Source organism: Girardinichthys multiradiatus, chromosome 5 (genome assembly GCF_021462225.1).
Source record: "Girardinichthys multiradiatus isolate DD_20200921_A chromosome 5, DD_fGirMul_XY1, whole genome shotgun sequence".
Classification (NCBI taxonomy): Eukaryota; Metazoa; Chordata; class Actinopteri; order Cyprinodontiformes; family Goodeidae; genus Girardinichthys; species Girardinichthys multiradiatus.
Genome location: NC_061798.1, coordinates 26,732,509 through 26,749,735, shown reverse-complemented (window position 1 = coordinate 26,749,735; position 17,227 = coordinate 26,732,509). Strand labels below are relative to the sequence as shown.

The following is a 17,227-nucleotide window of genomic DNA, read 5'->3' as shown; positions in this document are numbered from 1 at the left end:
TCCCAGATGTGCTCAATCAGATTCAGGTCTGGGGAACGGGCGGGCCAGTCCATAGCTTCAATGTCTTCATCTTGCAGGAACTACTGACACACTCCAGCCACATGAGGTCTAGCATTGTCCTGCATTAGGAGGAACCCAGGGCCAACCGCACCAGCATATGGTCTCACAAGGGGTCTGAGGATCTCATCTCAGTATCTAATGGCAGTCTGGCGAGCACATGGAGGGTCTTGCAGCCCTCCAAAGAAATGCCACCCCACACCATTACTGACCCACTGCCAAACCGGTCATGCTGAAGGATGTTGCAGGCAGCAGATCACTCTCCACGATGTCTCCAGACTCTGTCACGTCTGTCACATGTTCTCAGTGTGAACCTGCTTTCATCTGTGAAGAGCACAGGGCACCAATGGCGAATTTGCCAATCCTGGTGTTCTCTGGCAAATGCCAAGCATCTTGCATGGTGTTGGGCTGTGAGCACAACCCCCATTTGTGGACGTTGGGCCCTCATACCATCCTCATGGAGTCGGTTTCTAACTGTTTGTGCAGACACATGCACATTTGTGGCCTGCTGGAGGTCATTTTGCAGGGCTCTGGCAGTGCTCCTCCTGTTCCTCCTTGCACAAAGGTGGAGGTAGCGGTCCTGCTGCTGGGTTGTTGCCCTCCTACGGCCTCCTCCACATCTCCTGGTGTACTGGCCTGTCTACTGAGAAGTGGTCTGTGGTCCTCACCTGCAGAACCACCCCTTTATTGAATGTGTCTTGCTAATCGCCAAAGATGTCCCCCTGTTGTCTGTTCCATTTAATTACAAAGTTACTTTGGGAAGATGTATTTTTGGTTTTCTGTTTAGAAAGTGAAGCATAAAACTCCCAGTTTCTAATAAGTACGAGTATATATATTTTTTGTGACTTTTCAGATGCTTTCCCTGTGTGCAGTGCCTTGGAGGTATTGCTTAAGGCTTTTCACAATATGTTACCTCACAATCACACACTTCAATTCAATTCCATTCAATTCAAAAATACTTGATTCATTTGAATATGGGCAGGAGAGGAGGATGTTGAGCTTGTTCCTGAATTGAACCTATTAACGAATCCCATGACCACACATCTCTGGTATTGTTTTGCTGGAGCTTGCTCTCCAGCTTCTTCGTGTACACCTATATGCTTTCCCTTAACTTGACTTTAAGCTGCTTACGTATGCTCCTTAATAATTCCCAGTCTCCCTCTCTGAAGACTGTTTTTTCATGTTTAGCAGGTCCTTCAGCTCACCGGTCATCCAGGGTTTTTTATTGGGCAAGTAGCTCACCGTTCGGGTGGGGATGGTGTTGTCCACACAGAAGTTTATGTAGTTGGTCACACACTTAGTCATGGCATTGATGTCCTCTCCATGTGGCTTGCACAGTGTGTCCCAGTCTGAATCCTCAAAGCAACCTTGCAGGGCTTCTTTCGCTTCCCATGACCCTCTTCTCACAGTTCTCTTTATTACAGGTTGCCTCTGAACAGAGGGTTTTGGACCAGAGAAAAGCAAGGTTTTGATCTGATTTGCCTAGAGGAGGGCTTGCTTTAGAGATGTATGAGTCCTTGACCTTTAGATAAAACAATTCCAACGTTTTCTTTTCTCTGGTAGAGCAGGTGAAAAACATGAAACGTTATAAGTTTAGCAGAGAGTGAGGTGTGAAAAAAAATCACCAGATATTGCCACAAACACATTGAGGTTTTGTGTCTGTAGCTTAGCAAAAACTAAGCTGATGACATCATGTGCAGCATCAGCAACAGCTGATGGTGGAATAAAAGCAATTGCCAATACTATCTCTAGGTAAATAATATGGATGAAAACTTACTGCTAACAGTTCAATATCTGGTCTGCAAAGATGAAACTTTACAGTAACTTGTCCTGGATTAAACCACCTGTTGTTCAGAAACACTGCTAAAACACTGCTAATCCACTTCCTTTGCATTTGCCGCTCCTCTTTAAATTTTTGTCTGCTTGTATGGTCAGAAAGCCTGGTAGAAAGACGCTGGAGTCAGGGATATTATGTGAAACACATAATACTGGATGGATCCTTGCAAGGGCTTGAAGTACATCCAACTTGTTTCCCAACAATCTAATTTTACCCATCATATTCGAAGGAGGAGATGGTTTGAACGTCTTCCTTCTCTCTCTTTTCTTTGCTCTGCTTCCACAGCGTCTCCTTTTCAACTCATTGAAGATTTTGGGTGGTAGTTGAGGTATTACTTGAGCTTTAGAGATGTTAATCAGTTACTCCCAGATGTAAATGAAAAAAAACCCATCTTGTTCCAATGGTTACGCATCAAAGCAAATGTCCAAATGTAAACATTTATCAGCACAAATCCTTCCAGCGGCACAGTATCCAACACTAGAGGAAACAATGGTCCTAATAAAAAGCAATCTTCAGCCACGAAATGAGGGATTTGGGTTTTTTAAAAGTAAGATATCCAAATGAAAACAAGAGAGCTACTATAACATGCTGCCACCCTGAGTGGTGGAATTCTATAATTAAATCTGTTTAACTGGGATTTTATGTGGACACAAAGTGGTGCATGTGAAGCAATAGAAAAATTATACAAGGTTTTCAGTGCAATTACAGCTTCAAGTCTTTTGGGATATGTTTCACCCAGCTTTGCACAGTTTTTGCCCATTCTTCTTTAAACAACAGGTAAAGCTCAGTCAGATTGGATGGAGAGAGTGTTAATATTTGCACGTGGACAAAATTGTTAGTACCCCTTGGTTAATGACAGAAAAACCCACAATGGTCACAGAAATATCTTGAATCTGACAAAGGTAATAATGAATAAAAATTCAATGAAAATGAAGAAATTAAAGTCAGACATTGCTTTTCAAACATGCTTCAACAGAATTATTTAAAAAAATAAACTCATGAAACAGGCCTGGACACAAATGATGTTACCCCTGAAAATAATGTGACCAAAGGGACATGTTAAATCAAGGTGTTTCCGTTAATTAGCATCACAGGTGTCTACATTCTTGTAATCAGTCAGTGGGCCTATATATAGGGCTACAGGTAGTCAATGTGCTGTTTGGTGACATGGTGTGTACCACACTCAACATGGACCAGAGGAAGCAAAGGAAAAAGTTGTCTCCAGAGATTAGAAAAAAAATTATAGACAAGCATGTTAAAGGTTATAAGACCATCTCCAAGCAGCTTCATGTTCCTGTGACTGCAGTTGCAGATATTATTCAGAAATTTAAGATCCATGGGACTGTAGACAACCTCCCTGGACGAGGCCGCAGGAGGAAAAGTGATGACAAAAACAAGAGACGGATGATAGGAAGAGTAACAAAACAGCCCAGAAAAACTTCTAAAGAGATTAAAGGTGAACTTCAAGCTCAATGAATATCAGTGTCAGATCGCACCATCTGACTTTCTTTGAGGCAAAGTGGACTTAATTGGAGACGACCAAGGAGACACCATTGTTGAAAACAAATCATAAAAAATCCAGACTGGAATTTACCAAACTACATGTTGACAAGCCAGAAAGCTTCTGGGAGAATGTCCTATGGACAGATGAGACACAAATTAAACTTTTTGGCAAGGCACATCAGCTCTATGTTCGCAGATGGAAAAATGAAGCATATGAAGAAAAGAACACTGTCCCTACTGTAAAACATGGAGGAGGCTCTGTTATGTTCTGGGGCTGCTTTGCTGCATCTCGCGCAGGGTGTCTTGAATCTGTGCAGGTATAATGAAATCTCAAGGGATTCTAGAGAGAAATGTGCTGCCCAGTGTCAGAAAGCTTGGTCTCAGTCACAGGTCATGGGTCTTGTAACAGGATAATGGCACAAAACACACAGCTAAAAACACCCAAGAATGGCTAAGAGGAAAACATTGGACTATTCTGAAGTGGCCTTCTATGAGCCCTGACCTAAATCCTATTGAGCATCTTTGGAAGGAGCTGAAACAGGAGAAACCTGAGACAACTGGAGCAGTTTGCTCATGAGGACTGGGCCAAAATACCTGCTGAGAGGTGCAAAAGTCTCATTGACAGTTATAGGAATCGTTTGATTGCAGTGATTGCCTTAAAAGGCTGTGCAACAAAATATTAAGTTAAGAGTTCATAATTTTTGTCCAGGCCTGCTTCATGAGTTTATTTTTAAAAATAATTATTTGAAGCATGTTTGAAAAACAATGTCTGACTTAAATCTTTTCATTTTCATAGAATTTTTATTCATTATTACCTTTGTCAGATTCAAGTGATTTCTGTGACCATTGTGGGTTTTTCTTTCATTAACCGAGGGGTACTAACAATTTTGTCCATGTGTGTAATTTTTCCGATCTTGCCACAGATTCTCAATAGTATTTAGTCTGAACTTTGACTGAGTTATATGATTATGCTTTGATCTAAACCATTTCATTGAGGGTCATTTTCCTGCTGCAGCCTAAGTCTCAAGTCTTTTGCAGCCTCTAATAGGCTTTCTTCTGACATTGCCTTGTATTTAATGTCATCCATCTTCCTCGCAGCTCTGACCACCTTTCCTTTCCCTCCTGAAGAAATTCTCACGGCATGATGCTTTCACTACTGTCTGCCACCGTGGGACAACACTGTATGGTCCCACCTGCAGGGGGAACCGTGAGGGACCGGTGCAAAGAGGATTGGGTGGCGGACGAAGGTGGAGACCTCAGCGGCCCGATCCCCGGATGCTTAGGCTGCCTCTAGGGACGTGGAATGTCACCTCGCTGGGGGAGAAGGAGCCTGAGCTTGTGCGGGAGGTCAAGAGATATCGACTAGAAATAGTCGGGCTCGCCTCCACGCACAGCTTGGGCTCTGGAACCCATCTCCTTGAGAGGAGTTGGACTCTCTTCTACTCTGGAGTGGCCCACGGGGAGAGGCGGCGGACTGGTGTGGGTTTGCTTGTTGCCCCCCAGCTCAGCCGTCTCGTGTTGGAGTTTACCCCAGTGGATGAGAGGGTTGTATCCCTGCGCCTTCGGGTTGGGGAGAGGTCTCTGACTATCATTTCAGCCTACTGGCCGAGTGGTAGTGCAGAGTACCCGGCCTTCTTGGCGTCCCTGTCGGGGGTGCTGGATAGTGCCCCTCCCAAGGACTCCATTATTCTGCTGGGGGACTTCAACGCCCACGTGGGGAACGACAGTGACACCTGGAGAGGCGTGATCGGGAGGAATGGCCTCCCCGATCTGAATCCGAGTGGTGTTTTGTTATTGGACTTCTGTGCTAGTCACGGATTGTCCATAATGAACACCATGTTCAAACATAAGGGTGTCCATCAGTGCACTTGGCACCAGGACACCCTAGGCAGGAGGTCGATGATCGACTTTGGTGTCGTATCATCAGACCTTCGGCCGCATGTTTTGGACACTCGGGTGAAGAGAGGGGCTGAACTGTCCACTGATCATCACCTGGTGGTGAGTTGGATCCGCTGGAGGAGGAGAAAGCCGGACAGACTTGGCAGGCCCAAGCGCATAGTGAGGGTCTGCTGGGAACGCCTGGCGGGGCCCTCAGCCAGGGATGTATTCAACTCCCACCTCCGGGAGAGCTTCGACCAGATCCCGGGGGATGTTGGAGACATAGAGACCGAGTGGACCATGTTCTCCGCATCTATTGTCGATGCTGCTGCCCGTAGCTGCGGCCGTAAGGTCTGCGGTGCCTGTCGCGGCGGCAATCCCAGAACCCGGTGGTGGACACCGGCAGTAAGGGATGCTGTCAAGCTGAAGAAGGAGTCCTATCGGCTGTGGTTGGCTTGTGGGACTCCTGAGGCGGCTGACGGGTACCGTGAAGCCAAGCGTGCTGCGGCCCGGGCTGTGGCAGAGGCAAAAACCCGGGCCTGGGAGGAGTTCGGTGAGGCCTTGGAGAAGGACTACCGGTTGGCCTCGAAGCGATTCTGGCAAACCGTCCGGCGCCTCAGGAGGGAGAAGCAGTGCTTCGCCAACACTGTTTATAGTGAGGGCGGGAGACTGCTGACCTCGACTGAGGACATTATCGAGCGGTGGAAGGAGTACTTTGAGGATCTCCTCAATCCTGCCATCACGCATTCCGTGGTGGAAACAGAGGCTGCGGACTCGGGGTTGAACTCTTTCATCACCCAGGCTGAAGTCACCGAGGTGGTTAAAAAGCTCCGCGGTGGCAAGGCTTCGGGGGTGGATGAGATCCTCCCTGAGTACCTCAAGTCTCTGGATGTTGTGGGGCTGTCATGGTTGACACGCCTCTTCGGCATTGCGTGGCGGTCGGGGACAGTGCCTCTGGACTGGCAGACTGGGGTGGTGGTCCCCCTTCATGAGAGGGGGGACCGGAGGGTGTGTTCCAACTACAGGGGAATCACACTCCTCAGCCTCCCTGGTAAGGCCCACGCCAGGGTATTGGAGAGGAGAGTCCGACCGATAGTCGAACCTCGGCTTCAGGAGAAGCAGTGTGGTTTTCGTCCCGGCCGTGGAACACTGGACCAGCTCTATACCCTCTACAGGGTGCTCGAGGGTTCATGGGAGTTTGCCCAACCGGTTCACATGTGTTTTGTGGACCTGGAGAAGGCATTTGACTGTGTCCCTCGTGATGCCCTGTGGGGGGTGCTCCAGGAGTATGGAATCTCCTAGTCCAAGATCATTGTGTAAGTTCTGTTTTCTTCAGTATTTTATTATCAAAGTTCTGAACCTGACTTCAGTTGATCTCTGCATTTGAGTTCTTTTCAAACCAAATTATGACACCTCCTGCAGCATTTGTATGTAATAGTTGTTAGATACTCCCAAAGAGAAAAAGGTTGTACCCATGTGATGTGTCGGGGCCAAGTTGCAAGAACTCCCAAACCATAGTGGGAAGAACAGAACCACATCATTTTGTTCCCACAGCCCAGGCTGCATCCTTGCAGGGTATGTATAGGCCATTACAAACAAATACAGGTCCTTCTCAAAATATTAGCATATTGTGATAAAGTTCATTATTTTCCATAATGTAATGATGAAAATTTAACATTCATATATTTTAGATTCATTGCACACTAACTGAAATATTTCAGGTCTTTTATTGTCTTAATACGGATGATTTTGGCATACAGCTCATGAAAACCCAAAATTCCTATCTCACAAAATTAGCATATTTCATCCGACCAATAAAAGAAAAGTGTTTTTAATACAAAAAATGTCAACCTTCAAATAATCATGTACAGTTATGCACTCAATACTTGGTCGGGAATCATTTTGCAGAAATGACTGCTTCAATGCGGCGTGGCATGGAGGCAATCAGCCTGTGGTACTGCTGAGGACTTATGGAGGTCCAGGATGCTTCGATAGCGGCCTTTAGCTCATCCAGAGTGTTGGGTCATGAGTCTCTCAACGTTCTCTTCACAATATCCCACAGATTCTCTATGGGGTTCAGGTCAGGAGAGTTGGCAGGCCAATTGAGCACAGTGATACCATGGTCAGTAAACCATTTACCAGTGGTTTTGGCACTGTGAGCAGGTGCCAGGTCGTGCTGAAAAATGAAATCTTCATCTCCATAAAGTTTTTCAGCAGATGGAAGCATGAAGTGCTCCAAAATCTCCTGATAGCTAGCTGCATTGACCCTGCCCTTGATAAAACACAGTGGACCAACACCAGCAGCTGACACGGCACCCCAGACCATCACTGACTGTGGGTACTTGACACTGGACTTATGGCATTTTGGCATTTCCTTCTCCCCAGTCTTCCTCCAGACTCTGGCACCTTGATTTCCGAATGACATGCAGAATTTGCTTTCATCCGAAAAAAGTACTTTGGACCACTGAGCAACAGTCCAGTGCTGCTTCTCTGTAGCCCAGGTCGGGCGCTTCTGCCGCTGTTTCTGGTTCAAAAGTGGCTTGACCTGGGGAATGCGGCACCTGTAGCCCATTTCCTGCACACGCCTGTGCACGGTGGCTCTGGATGTTTCTACTCCAGACTCAGTCCACTGCTTCCGCAGGTCCCCCAAAGTCTGGAATCGGCCCTTCTCCACAATCTTCCTCAGGGTCCGGTCACCTCGTCTCGTTGTGCAGCGTTTTCTGCCACACTTTTTCCTTCCCACAGACTTCCCACTGAGGTGCCTTGATACAGCACTCTGGGAACAGCCTATTCGTTCAGAAATTTCTTTCTGTGTCTTACCCTCTTGCTTGAGGGTGTCAATAGTGGCCCTCTGGACAGCAGTCAGGTCGGCTGTCTTACCCATGATTGGGGTTTTGAGTGATGAACCAGGCTGGGAGTTTTAAAGGCCTCAGGAATCTTTTGCAGGTGTTTAGAGTTAACTTGTTGATTCAGATGATTAGGTTCATAGCTTGTCTTGAGACCCTTTTAATGATATGCTAATTTTGTGAGATAGGAATTTTGGGTTTTCATGAGCTGTATGCCAAAATCATCCGTATTAAGACAATAAAAGACCTGAAATATTTCAGTTAGTGTGCAATGAATCTAAAATATATGAATGTTAAATTTTCATCATGACATTATAGAAAATAATGAACTTTATCACAATATGCTAATATTTTGAGAAGGACCTGTACTGTGGTGCCTATTTGTAGTCAACCTACTTTACTTTGAAACCCTTAAATAAAATCCAGTTTAATTAACTGTCTTCACAAGTCACTTAGTTAGAATGTAGTTTTCACCTGTGTGTAATTTCATCTCAATATAAACCCAGCTGTTCTATGAGGGCCTCAGAGAACATTAGTAAACAAACAGTATCATGAAGACTGAGGAACACAGCAGACAGGTCAGGGGGAACGCTGTGGAAACAATAAAAAACTCAAAGAACAATGATCAGTCCATCACCTGGCAGTGGAAAGTGTATGACACCACTGCAAAATGTCTAAAACACGGCTGTCTATCTAAACTCACAAACTAAGAAGATAGGCAAGGAGAGCATCAATCAGAGAGCAGTCCAATGGTAACTCTGGAGGAGCTCCAGAGATCCACAGCTCAGGAGGGAGAAGCTGTTGACTAGACGATGACTATTCATCCATTCCACAAATCTGTAATTTATGGATGAGCTATAATTGTCTTATTTCCAGTTTGCCTAAGTAATTTAGGGGACACATAAAAAATGCTGAACAGCTACAGTGAAACTATTTAGATCAAACATATTCATGTGTTGAAAGAAAAACCTAATAACAAACACTGAAGTGACAAAACGTGAAAAAGTTAAATTGGTGTGAAGCATTTTGGAGGTTCTGTACGTTTAATCCAACAGCATCACCAGGTGTGTAAAATGCATATCACATAAACCCATAGAGTAAAACCAATTATTAAATCTTGGCAGAAAAAAGACTTTAATTTTTATGTGTTGATTATTATGCTGAGTACAAAGTCTGCAGATAACGCAGTATTAGACTTTTCACTGAAGAGGAGTTGCTTATGAACTGAAATTTTAACAATCACTAAACAGGGTCTGGCATTTACTTTCTCACAATAACACTTTGCTTATGGTATATTATGTATATAATAAATACATACAACAAGTAGCTCTTCTTAAAGAAGCTACTTTTTCTAAACCTTTTCAAAACTGTTACAATGTTGGGGGACGACCATGTGTGATGTCCTTTTGTCTTTATGCATTATCACCACAAGATGGAGCCATTCTACAGGGGATGGTTGGTACATTATCTGTTCTGTTGTGTCAGAAAAAATGTCCTTATCTGTGAATGACATATTTTGAATAAATAAAAAAGCTTTAACATTTTTTTGTTGATGTAATATTTGCTCTTCAACTAAAACCAACAGAAAACATTCGACTGTTTCAGCGACTTGACACATTCAGGCAACCTGAAAGCATGTTTTGAACTCTGTACCTTTTCAAGAACATTTTGTTCAAATGTTAATTCCGCCCCTATCATTCATCTATCTATCTATCTATCTATCTATCTATCTATCTATCTATCTATCTATCTATCTATCTATCTATCTATCTATCTATCTATCTATCTATCTATCTATCTATCTATCTATCTATCTATCTATCTATCTATCTATCTATCTATCTATCTATCTATCTATCTATCTATCTATCTATCTATCTATCTATCTATCTATCTATCTATCTATCTATCTATCTATCTATCTATCTATCATCTCTGCTTTTCTAAGATCATGAACCAGATCCCAAGGAGTTCCAGGACAGATGATTGCTTGTTAACACAAAATGTGTATCGACCAATCACATGGCAGCAAGTGAACACATTTCACTTGGTAAAGTTCAGAACAATCATAAGAATGAGGGAGAAAACGGACTTTGAATGTGACGTGGTTGTTGGTGTTAGCTGGGTTGGTCAGAGTATTTCAGAAACTGCAGATATACAATGTTTCCACTCACAACCATCTCTTGGGTTTAGAAACAATTATTTGAAAAAGGAGAGAAAATATCTAGTGAGCGACAGTTGTGCCTTGTTGATATCAAAGGTGAGAGAAGACTGGCCAGACAGGCTTGAGATAATAAAAACAGTAGCTTATATAACCGCTCCTTAAAACTAAGGTATAGTCAATGTCATCTCTAAATTCACAACATGTCAAACCTTGAAGTCGATGAGCTGCAGCAACAAAGACCACACTGGGTGCCAGTACAGTAAACTAAGAACACGAGACTGGCTCATCTTAGCAACTTATAGATGCTATCTAAGGTTTCTGAAACCTTGTGAAATATGTGCCACAAGGATTTAAGGCAGTTCTGAAGGTAAAAGGGGGTCCAACCACACTGTAATAAATTGTATGTCTCTTAACTTAGAAAAGAAAGTTCTACATTAAGAGCTGCCTTAAAACTTTGAGTAAAGTGAACTTTCAGATTTGCATGGTCTCAACTCTGAAAAGCTTAAGAACAATCAAGACAGTAGGAAAACACATAAACCTAATTTTTAAATAAAAATATAGTTTAAGAGATAAAATAAGTGCACTTAACCTAAGGGGACTGTCAGATTTTACAGTTACTAGGAAGGTTTGCCTAATAAAGTGGCTGCTGAGTGTACAGATCTGTGTTTGACCTGGAGTCTCCTTCTAGTGGGACATTCCTGGAAAACAATAATGTACTGAAAATATAAGCATCCTGTACTTTTTCTGTGTCTGGTTGAATTCTTGAATGCTTTTAAGATGGTAGCAGGCTGAATCAGTGATGCACTTTATTTGGCTGTTAAAATTTGGATCTGAGTTTGTACCTACTCACAATGTCGTGGTTAAGCAGAAAGCACACCCTCTGCTTAGTCAAATGGTTTCTCATGTAAATGATATGGTTTTTACCAGGTTATGAAATGATTTAAAGTCAACCAAGTGTAATAGATTGCCTTGTCATCCATACCTCTTTACATATTGTACCTGGAAACAGACCGTTTTGTACTTATGTACCCAAACCATTGCCAATCAGCTGTAGCTTTGCAATTTTACAAATTATGGAGTTAAATGGAAATAAAAATAATACATTTCATACATAGTATAATGCAGTTGTATAGTACTATCAAAAACTTTGTATTACAATCTATTCCTTTTTATTTTGGATAAGATCCTTGTTTGGGACAGTAGACTCTTAAGAAATATGACAAATGGAGCAATCTCGAGATAGATAACTTTTATTATTAATTGGAGTCACAACATCTTTCTTACAGTAGGGTTTTGGTAGAATACAAAAAAATATGTAATTGTTTTTCTATTTTTTAAGTTAGTATGAAATATAATGCTGAATGGGGGAACAGACACATTGGTTAGAAAGAAACCTCCCACAGTAGGATGACCATTTTGTACCAAAAAAAGACAGAAAAAGAAATAAAAGGTTAATGTGTCATCAGCATAAGTATGGTCAGAGGAGCTGTAATGCTATATAATTCAAGCATGGAGGAGAATTTAGATATAGAATAAAAGTGCCCCAAGAACTACACCTTGAGGAACCCCATAGTAAATGATCGTTAGCTACGATTTATAACTGCCAAATGACAAAATAGTAGACCTAGTACCAATTTACGAAGTAAGATTTGAACCACCCATTTTGTACAGCCTACGGATCTATGGAATATGGATCTATGTTCTGAATTAAACGCGGCTTTCCTTTACTGCGTCCATGAACAACAAATTTAGAAAACAGCTCCGGGAATCCTTGCATTTATGTATGAAAGCACTTGTGAGTGAATGTGTGGTGGCTGCGGTGGTTGTAAATTGATCCCTCCTACTCTCCCCCGGTTCGCTGCGGAGAGGAGGGGTGAGGAGGAGGATTAAGAGGAGGAGGAGGAGGGAACCGGAGCAGGAAGGAAGACGGACAGGCAGGCAGTGAATGCTAACAAGCTCCACTCTAACCGTTAGGCTCGGGTTTGACTAAACGTATGGGATTGAAAAGGACCGACGAACGCTAATTGAGTCTTAATATGCGCCAGCGCTACGTTCGCCCTGTGCGCGTGCAGCAGCCTCGCGGCCGTCGGCACCTTTGATCTGTAAAAACCGTCTTTTTTTCTCCCGCTGAGTGAAATGTGTCGAGGCTGCTCGGGATTCACGTTCTGACAATGGAGATTGAAAATATCGTGGCCAACACGGTTCTCCTGAAGGCGAGGGAAGGTAAGTACCCGAAACAAAAGCAAAAAAAAAAAAAAAAACCTGAATCTAATTTTCTTTCACCCGAACACATACAACGTGAGGAGAGCCAGAGCCCTCCAAAAGGCTGTCCTCCTTGTAGGATTTATGCTTTCTCTGTCTCCCATCATTGCGCAGTGCTCTGTCTCCAGGCAAACATCTTCAGATGAAATCATCTTCTTTGTGCACTGGGGGAAGCACTTTGGGTTTGTCAGGCAGGTTATAGAACATAAGGTCCTGAAGGGCTGGAGATGAACAGCGCAGGGAGTGTTTGCAGCATCGCGTTGCATTGGAGGGTGTCGAGCAAATTTTTTCACTCAAGGACCAGCACTTATTTACGATGACATAACCTATGTAATGGTGATCAAATGAAAGGTTGCAGGGTGTGGAGATATTTGGCTGCACTCGGGACTGCCTGTCTTACCTTTCATTGTTGTTTAAACCTTAATTAGGAAGGCAGAGTGGACGAGGGTGTTTTTGCCGCAGACGTGTATTTCGCTGCAATGCTGCTGATTAGGAAATAGGAATACAGCGAGGGCTTTCCGTGCAGAGGGAAGGGAACCTCGGTGATCCTGCAGAAGCTCACCTGTAACCAAAAAATCCGTCTGTTCTCACAGGGGATCATTTTACCGGACGCTACAGTGTCTCTACGGCCTTGGTGTGCATATGCAAAGGCCTTCAATGCTTCACTTACTTTGTAATGATTTCACGACCAAACGCAAACAGTGCTGTTAAAATGGATTTCCCACAGCAGCAGTGGATCAGTGTTAATGTGGGCCCTCTTCTTTTTACAGGGCATCAGGCCTTGTTTTTTCTTCTTCCATGTCATTAAATTCTGCCTGGACCTGTCATCAATGGCTCAACACTTGCCAGATTACATAGTCTATCATTAGAGGCCCCAGAAGGCCTTCACTGATTAAAAGTGAGTGCATTCAGAGATTGGATCATAATGTGATACAGATAAAGCTGGGAAATGTTTGTTTGACTGGTAGTAGTTGATCAGATGCGTATTACAGAAACATATGTGTTAAGGTTTACATTTCACATTATTAATCAATATTTGAATGAGTCCAAGTTTGCAACGATTAAGATCATATTTCAGGATTTTATAACCTTGTTTTGGAGATGCACATAGAATGCACCTAGAAATCAGCTGGCGATCAAAATCTGACTATTTTCAGCATGACTGGCCATTCAGAAAGTCAAAAATGTCATCTTTTTCTGATCAATGAACCCACCATAATGGTCTAATTCATACCCTCCAGTCTGCTCAACCACAAAGTTTGTATGACGTATATTACGTCATCTGTACCTGCCGGCTCAGGACTGCAAGGATTCTCCAGTATGGCGGCAAAACATTAGGAAAATATGGAATTGCGATGCTGTTGCTGAAAACTGCAATAACGTTATTCTTGATTAACCCTGCGGTCATTGACAGTCATACTCCCAGTCAAAGGATTGCGCCAAACTCGCAGCAGATTAAATAAATAAGACAAGTCAGATGATTTTAATTTTTTTTTAGACATACAGCATGGAGAGATCTGCTGTTTTGGCATTGTGGGTAATCTATCTTAAACGGATACACACACTGCATTAAAATCCTCACAGTAGATCACTTTATTATTTCCTTTTAGTTTTTTTCCAACCCTCTTTGGTGTGGAAGTTCTTATTGTTGGAAGAAGACTTAAAGATGGCTACAGATTCATGGTGGCTGTTCTTTCTGGTTTCTACAATAGGGATTGACACTTTGACGGATCCTGGTCATTTTGCTTCATCACCATTTTGTACTTTTGTGATTTTGGGCTCTGTGTACCAGACCTTTTTGGGTACGAAAGAAAGCCATCTGTCACAGGAAGTCATTTTATACCCGCCTTGAGTGCATTTCTTCTAATTGTGGAAGGAGCCGGCTTCAGCAGCTAACAGGAAGGCTGAATGAATTACAGCAAAGTAGCTCCACTATTTCCCTTTGAGCTATAGATATATGTCTGTTCAAGATTATGGTTGGCAGGCTTTGAATAAAATCTCTGAGGTAATGGTCTAGTGGGTCCCCTGATGATAAATTAAAATCTTTTTACAATGGAAAATGTTAGCTACAACACAAAGTATTCATCTTTTAATTACCACTCTTTTTCGTCATCGTGAATAGGACCACATCTGTCCAGTGACTGAAAAGCAGACTTTACACTTCGAAGTATTCAAAGTAAACAAATAATCAAATATATCATACATTAAATATATCATTTTCAAATATATAATTTTCATGCTAGAAAAGTTACAACAGACAACAAAAACTTCTAACAAATGGTTCAAAATAAAAAAACAGATTGTTGATGCTGTTTCAGCTCTATTTTAAGCCCATTTTAATTGGATTTCTAGGACCACTTGTTTAAACAGTAGATTGTGTGGGTTACAGTCTCTTCCATTGTTATTTTGAGCAAAGCGGCAGAAACCAAAAATCAGAAATCGGCTGCTGATATCGGATCACTGCGTCTCTACTTTTTGAACCAGAAGCGAATGTTCACATGGTCACCCGTAACAGAGCAGTCTCCACTCTTTAAATATAAGACAGACAGGGAAAACTGTATCTCTGGGGTTCTGTTTGTTCACCTTCATGATTTACAGCACACACATTCTGCCTAAAACAGTTTTTTTTTTTCTTAATGCTGTGAGCGGCGGGTCCGAGCCACTGAGTTAGCAGCGGTTTACCATGCCGATGTGTCCTTCAACAAGTCAACTCCGAGACACCATTAAAGATTGAGAAAGTTAGTTTTTGTTCTAAGGCATGCTCACCAACCTGTTGGTTTTTATTGATAGTCTAAGAATTGAATCTCTGATTGCCTTAGTGTCTAAGTACTGTTTATTACACGTTAATTTAAAGTTTGGTGTTTGGTGTTGAGAACATTAAAGAACAAAAAGCAAAAGAAAGACCAAGGAACACAGCTGACGGGTATGAAGTTGTGAAGTATTTTTAAAGTAAGGTTAGGTCATAAAAGAATATCCCAAATGTTTCAGCTGACAGGTGTGGTAAGATGAGTATCAATCAAAAAAGAAGTCAAGGGGCCCGCTGTAACACTGGAGGAGCTGCAAAAATTTAGAACTCAAGTGGAGAATATGTTGACAGGACAATGATTAGCCGTACACCTAACAAACTTGACCTTTTAATGGGAAAGTGGCAAGAAGTCCCATTTGAAGTTTGTTACACTAGAAACATGTGGAAGAAAGTGCTCTGGTCAGATGTCACTAAAATCTTTTGCCCTGCGTGTAAAACACTACTTTTGCAATAAACTAACCACTCACATCATCAGCCTGAAAATACAGCATCATGCTGTGGGGACACTATCTTTAACAAGGAAAGGGAAGCTGGTCATAGTTGATAGAATGAACTGTAGGGCTAATTGATTAATCTGTTGGCTATTTTTTCAATTAGTTGATTAATAATCGGAAAGCAAAAGGTGCTTAATAGGAGATTTTTTTACAGAATTTAAACTAGATGAAGCTAAAGCAATGCCACTTGAGAGGTTCTGGATAGAGCATATTTACAGAAAAAGGTTTTTCATCTTAAATGCAAATGTATATATTTTTTGGCCTAATTACGTATCTGAGTGGGTTGTTCTTTGAGCAAATGGCATGTTTTAGAGTCTGTATACTCCAGTTAACAATTATGCGATAACGAAATTAGTTGGCGATTATTTCAATAATAGATTAATCAAGATTAATCCGATTAATTCTTTCAGCCCTACTGAGCTGCATACAAGGCAATTCAGGCTGCAACATTTGTGAGGCTGAGGCAGAGGTTCATCTTTCAGCAGGGCAACAACCTCTAACATACAGCCGGAGCTCCAATGAAATGATTTAGATCAAAGCATATTCATATGTTGGAATGGCCCAGTGAAAGTCCAGACCTAATTACAATAGGTATTCTCTGGCAAAACTTGAAAATTGATGCCTATAGATGTTGCCCTTCCAAAACTATTTTTTGTAAAGAATCGACAAAAGTTTCTGTCAATGATCAAAACTGGTAGAGAAGAAGCCCAAAAGGACTTTCTGCTCTGACTGCACTGAAAGGTGTTGCCAGAGACAAAAATCCATATATAACTTTCCTTCCACTTTACATTCAAGTGTCACACCAAACCCCAAAATGCTTTGAACTGTGTGGTTTTAATCTGACAACATGTTGGAAAAAGTCTGAGGCGCATGAATACTGTTGCACTGCAAATACTCAAAACCCAACAGTTATTGTTTTTAATCAGCAAAATATCAGGATGTCTCATCATCAACTTCATAGTGTTTACTGCTGTTTTAGATGTAAAAAAAAAAAAAAGATGTTTGTGACTTCATAACGTGGAGGCAGTACTAATGCATCTGTTAGCAGCTCTTCACAGTAAACTCTATTTAAAAAGCACTTAATCATTTGGAGACAACGTTATCAGAGCCTGTCCAGCAGACTCCACTGTTTACAACACTTCATAGCATATTAGATGGCAGAGTACCCTGTTAAAGAGTCGTTCTGGAGCAGATGGTCATGTTAAGTGTGCTGAAAAATTGTGTTTACTCATGAGCGTAAAACACTGTGCCTACATTGCATTAATTGTTTTTGTTCAGACCCCCTTTCTCATTGCCTTGTCTGGGACTGTTTCTTAAATAAAATCTATTGCTTGTATCAGGTAGGAAACTTAAAAGAAAAATTAATTTCTGTTTTAACTA

At 42.1% G+C, this 17,227-nt stretch overlaps 1 protein-coding gene across 3 annotated transcripts in view; it reads left to right on the top strand.

Moving 5' to 3' along the window:
- Positions 1-12,181: 12,181 nt before the first annotated feature.
- The window catches only part of grk4 (G protein-coupled receptor kinase 4), a 65,816-nt gene continuing 60,770 nt past the window's right edge, over positions 12,182-17,227 (top strand). Inside the window, exon 1 of one of the 3 annotated variants that reach the window (XM_047364943.1) lies at positions 12,182-12,508. In XM_047364943.1, coding sequence (XP_047220899.1) covers positions 12,457-12,508 — 52 coding nt within the window. In that variant the 5' untranslated portion in view covers positions 12,182-12,456. The remainder of the gene's footprint in view (positions 12,509-17,227) is intronic. The other 2 variants (XM_047364941.1, XM_047364942.1) reach the window with 2 other exon arrangements.